Source organism: Triticum aestivum, chromosome 2A (assembly GCF_018294505.1).
Source record: "Triticum aestivum cultivar Chinese Spring chromosome 2A, IWGSC CS RefSeq v2.1, whole genome shotgun sequence".
In the NCBI taxonomy this organism is placed as follows: domain Eukaryota; kingdom Viridiplantae; phylum Streptophyta; class Magnoliopsida; order Poales; family Poaceae; genus Triticum; species Triticum aestivum.
In genome coordinates this window covers 528,564,377-528,568,864 of record NC_057797.1, presented here as the reverse complement: position 1 = coordinate 528,568,864, position 4,488 = coordinate 528,564,377, and the positions used below count along the sequence as shown (strand labels likewise).

Below are 4,488 nucleotides of genomic sequence, written 5' to 3'. Positions count from 1 at the left end.
TGACTCGGCCAAGTCAGCAAATACGTACACGAAACCGTACGTTCGGACCAAAGTGAACCCCTCGCGCAAGTACGTGGACTGTAGTTAGGGTATTTTGAAGTAGTGGTACCAAACTGTCACCCAACTCAAGTTTAGTGACCTACAGTGAATTTTTCTCAAATTTAATTGAAGTGCACAATTCAAACATTAAACTATTTGATTTCCTTCTTGGTTTTCATTGTGGGTCCATATATGCTCCATAAGATTATTGAGTAGCTGCATGTGCACCTGTTCATCTCGAAGATTCTGGTGCATCTGCAGAATCGGATCTGCATTTTGATCCGTGATGTGTATATGTTCTCCAGGCTTCTTGAAATCATGGGTTCGGGCTGCCTGTTAACACGTCCCTGGCAACCATATTATGCAAAATGACACAACATGTCATTAGTTGCCATGAAGTCTCTGATTTCTACATCATTGCAGCTCCACGAACAATTTCCCAACGAGCTTGAAACACTCTGAATGACCTCTCCACATCCTTTCTAGCTGCTTCTTGCATTGCTGCAAAGCGCCTTTGTTTGTTGCCATGAGGATCGGATATGGTCTTCACAAACGTCACCCGCTGAGGATAGGTACCATCTACAAGGTAGTATCCCTTGTCGTAGTCATGCCTGTTGACAGTGTAGTTGCACATCGGTGCTTCCCCATTGCAAAGTCTCCTGAATAAGAGAGATCGCTATAGCACATTGATGTCGTTGTAAGAACTAGGCATGCCAAATCCATAGTCATTTGTTGACACTGCTTCGAATATGATGGTGGCCTCTTTGGTGTGATCTTGATACATTCCACGCAAACATCTAGGACAGTTCTTTCATTGCCAATGCATGCAATCAATTGAAACAAGAATATCTGGAAAGCCTATCGCCGCTCCAATAGCCATCAACTTTTCCGCATCTTACACATTTGGTTCTCTCAGATACTCTGCTCCAAACACTTGCACCACGGGGCGACCAAATCTCACAGTGGTCTTCAGGGATGTGCCCCCATCCGTACCATCTCACTAACGGCATCGGCGGCGGTACCAAGTGCAAGCATCCTTGTAGCAGCCGTGCACTTCTGCTTAGCACACAATGAGAGTTCTCCAGAACAATCGTGGATCAACTTGAAGTAGGAATCATATGCCTCCACTCCCTCTACCACGAGGAAGAACAATGGTTTGCGCATATGGAAGTGTCGACGAAGCCATGTATGAAGGAATGTTAGCACGGGTTGAAAGTAGTCCTCGTAGAGCAGCCGTGCTCCAGCGACTCTATCCCGATTCAGAACTCTCCTTTCTTTGAGCGAAAACCCTCGAACTTCAGAATGTGCTCCACCTCCCTATCCATTCCCTCTTGGATGCTCATGATCATCAACATCTCCACATCCCTGTCTGACTCAGACGAATCAAAAAATTCCTCTTGCACGTATCAAGCTCCGTGTTTTTTGGACGGACAATTTTTTGACCACATAGAGGGCGAGGTGCAGTCTGAGAATAGTCAGACGCACCACGACGGCATCCGGAGAGGCAACGGTAACCGAAGAGTCGAGACGGCCGGGGAGGAGGTTTGTGGCGGGGATGACGGCGCTGAGGGATCGGGACAGCGGCAGAGCTAGTGGAGGGCATGGGTGAACGATAGAGAAGAGAGGGAATTGCTGCAGTTTATTGTGGGTCCTGCCTGTCAGATCTGATGTGACAGTCGCGTCTGACGCGTCCGGATATCCTCGTAGCCGCGCAGGTATGAGCTGGATATGAGAGCCGATTTAAGAAGTTTGGATGAGTCAAATTTTTAAGACCGGTCATGCACCGTTCATCCACGTATATACGCGGTTTGAGGAGGCCGGCTGTCGTGCAGTGCAGGGCCGGATGTGGCAAGTGGCAACCAACCTACCCCTCTGAACGAGAAAAACACGCGGCACAGCATTCTGCTCGCGCTCTGCCCCCGCCCCTCCCACCTCCTGCCCTGTGCGAGTCAGAGATTTTGCGCGCGCGCCCCGGAGCAAAGAGATAGTGCCACCACTGTTCGGTGCGGTGGTTTCGGTGAAAGAGACCGACAGAGCTTGGTGGATAGAGAAGAGAGGAGGCGGAGGCGAGGTCTCCAACGGGGAGGGGATAGAGCGGTGCATTTTCTTGCCCACAGGCACGGAAGGTCAGCCTCTCGGCAGCACGGGGCGCCGCCTGTTCTTGGTATGGTATTGGTAGCTGTACATCTTCTTCATCCTTGCATCTGGTTCTTGGATTGGGGGAAATCGCTCGCCCGCTGCCTGCATGTTCGCTGCGTCAGATGGATGGTGCGATTGATTTGTCTGCCCTGCAAACGGTGAAGTGCCGGAATGTTGGGCAGAGTTCTTGAATCTTGATGCATGTGGATTTAGGTTTTCTTTTTGTCTTACTGTACCATTATTTCCCCCCGTCGAAATGCGTCGCATACTGATATCACCCCATTGTTTCGATTTTGTTGATGTTCCTGCTACCATCCTTGCGTTGCGATGATGGACTGCTATTCTGGTTCAGGTCCAGCCTTTCAAGGCTCTGCGACTCTGATGTGTGCTTTCAATTTAGCACAATCACTAAAAAGGCAAATTTTATATTTCAAAACATTCTTTTTTTTGTACACTTGAAGGGCAAATGCTATCATAACTCTGTCCCGGATTTTATTTCAGTTCTTTGTTTGGGGTTAAAATATCGTTTTATGCTTACATAGGCTAGCTCAGGTGTTACATGCCTCTGTTTTTGCAAGTCATAGCTTACCTCTTGTGCTGATTATTTTCTGCAATTAGACTTTAAAGTTGGGTTTTTTCTAATGTTGCAAATATGTGTGCTCTAAGCCTCTGACTTTGTTAATGCCTTCATTCCAGTGTGATTGCTTCAGTTCGCGCCACTAAACAGGATGGATGGGATGGACTTCCTGGCCGGAATGGGCATGAACGAGGATGATCTTATGACGATGGTGTTTGAAAAGAATGTCGCTGAGCTGAGAGAAGACACATTTGATGGTTCTGAGGAGGAAAGAAAAATCTTTGAGGAGATTTTCGGCTGCGGACAGAACACTTCTCAACCAGGCATAGGCAAAACATCTATACCGCCATCCGGCTCTGCCTCCAGCGGCAAGATGGGCTACTGCCGCATAGTGGAGTCCTTCACTCACGGCAACCTATCGAGCTATCATGTCTTCGATCACAGTGCTAGTCAACAGATGCAGAACGCAATGCCTTGCACAGATCATCATGACATGCCTTCTGAGCTCGTGGTACAGTCGACGCCACCTTCCGTTGATCGGGTGTACACTCGCAGGGCGGTGACTCACAATCACAGCAGCCACAGAGCAGAACTTTCCAGTGTCCTGGATTTGGAGAGGGTTGACATCACCAGCGTGATCGCGCGGCGGCCTGGCGGCTGTGGCTTTGGAATGCTCTGGAACCATCTCCGGCTGCACGCGCATCTTCTGATGATGGACGCCGGGTGGAAGATCGAGGGCAAGGAGAGGGGGAACAAGAGCAAGATCGAGGGCGATAAGGAAAGGGGGAACAAGATTAAGATCGACCTCATGTACGAGTCGCCCGACAAGCTCATGCGCCTGGCTTCTCTTGCTAGGGCTTGGAAGTGCTTTGGTGAGTGGCTGCTGGTCCGCTCGTCCATAGTTGATGGAGATGACTGTGGAAAGGAATGGTCCAACATGCACGACTTTCTGTGTGATTTGAAGGACACGCTGCTGTGCTTGGAACACGAGGCCCGGCGCCCCGAGCAATCCCTGTCTTTCATGCACCAGTGGCGGCTGCTCGATCCTTTCATGGCGGTGGTTTGCATCGAGAAGAAGGTCGCAGCGCTGCGGAATGGAGTGCCATTGAAGGCTGTGAACAGCACAGTCTACGGCCCTCAGTCATAGCGAGAGAAGTTGCGGAAGCAGAGCAAGGGAGAACCAAATGTGAGTCAGCAAGTACAGTTTGAAGCTGAAAGGGAGCCGGAGGCGTTGGTGGCACGGCGTGAGCACAGTTTGAAGCTGAAAGGGAGCCGGAGGCGTTGGTGGCACGGCGTGAGCTGGGGCGGCCTATCTGTGAGGAAGAGGGCTGCGTGGTAGTTTGAGTACCAGATCGACTTTAGTTGCGTGTTTGTCTTTTGCCCACTCTGTTGTACTCCTACTGTAGAACGGATCTCTAGTCTCTGCTCGGACCTTCTAACTAAGTATCTCCGTATCTCCCAAGTCACCTTGGACGTGTTTGGTTGGTCGCATTAGGTCGGGCCTGGCCTACGCGAGAAGAATCTGGCCCGTTTGATTGCCTGGGCCGCATTAAAAATCTGGCCCGCACGAACCTCAAAGCAGGCCTTAGCTTGGCTATGGAGGAACGGCGTAATCGGCCGTTTTTTGTGAGCCAGGCTCGCTCACGCGTGGCGCGCGCCCGCATGCCTTGTGACGCGTGGGAGACGAAGCGATTGCTCATAACTCCCCACGTCCCTCCTGTCACCTCCCTCGC

The 4,488-nt window shown here is 50.6% G+C and overlaps 1 protein-coding gene across 3 annotated transcripts; it reads left to right on the top strand.

Annotated features, from left to right (window-relative positions):
* The first annotated feature begins 1,940 nt into the window (after positions 1–1,940).
* LOC123185497 (uncharacterized) lies at positions 1,941–4,209 on the top strand. 3 transcript variants are annotated; one of them, XR_006493415.1, is made up of 3 exons: positions 1,941–2,203; positions 2,875–3,983; positions 4,034–4,209. XR_006493415.1 is itself a non-coding variant. In XM_044597374.1 (2 exons), exon 2 carries the CDS (start codon positions 2,907–2,909, stop codon positions 3,900–3,902), a length of 996 nt encoding a protein of 331 aa, XP_044453309.1. In that variant the 5' UTR covers positions 1,941–2,203; positions 2,875–2,906; the 3' UTR covers positions 3,903–4,209. The 3 variants fall into 3 exon arrangements, 1 of the variants encoding a protein (XP_044453309.1); XR_006493416.1 differs by having other exon boundaries at positions 1,945–2,165; XM_044597374.1 differs by having other exon boundaries at positions 2,875–4,209.
* The last annotated feature ends 279 nt before the right edge of the window (positions 4,210–4,488 follow it).

What these genes read in the sequence shown, in the direction of transcription:
- LOC123185497 (XM_044597374.1), top strand. Translation starts at nt 2,907, where the DNA reads ATGGATGGGATGGACTTCCTGGCCGGAATGGGCATGAACGAGGATGAT.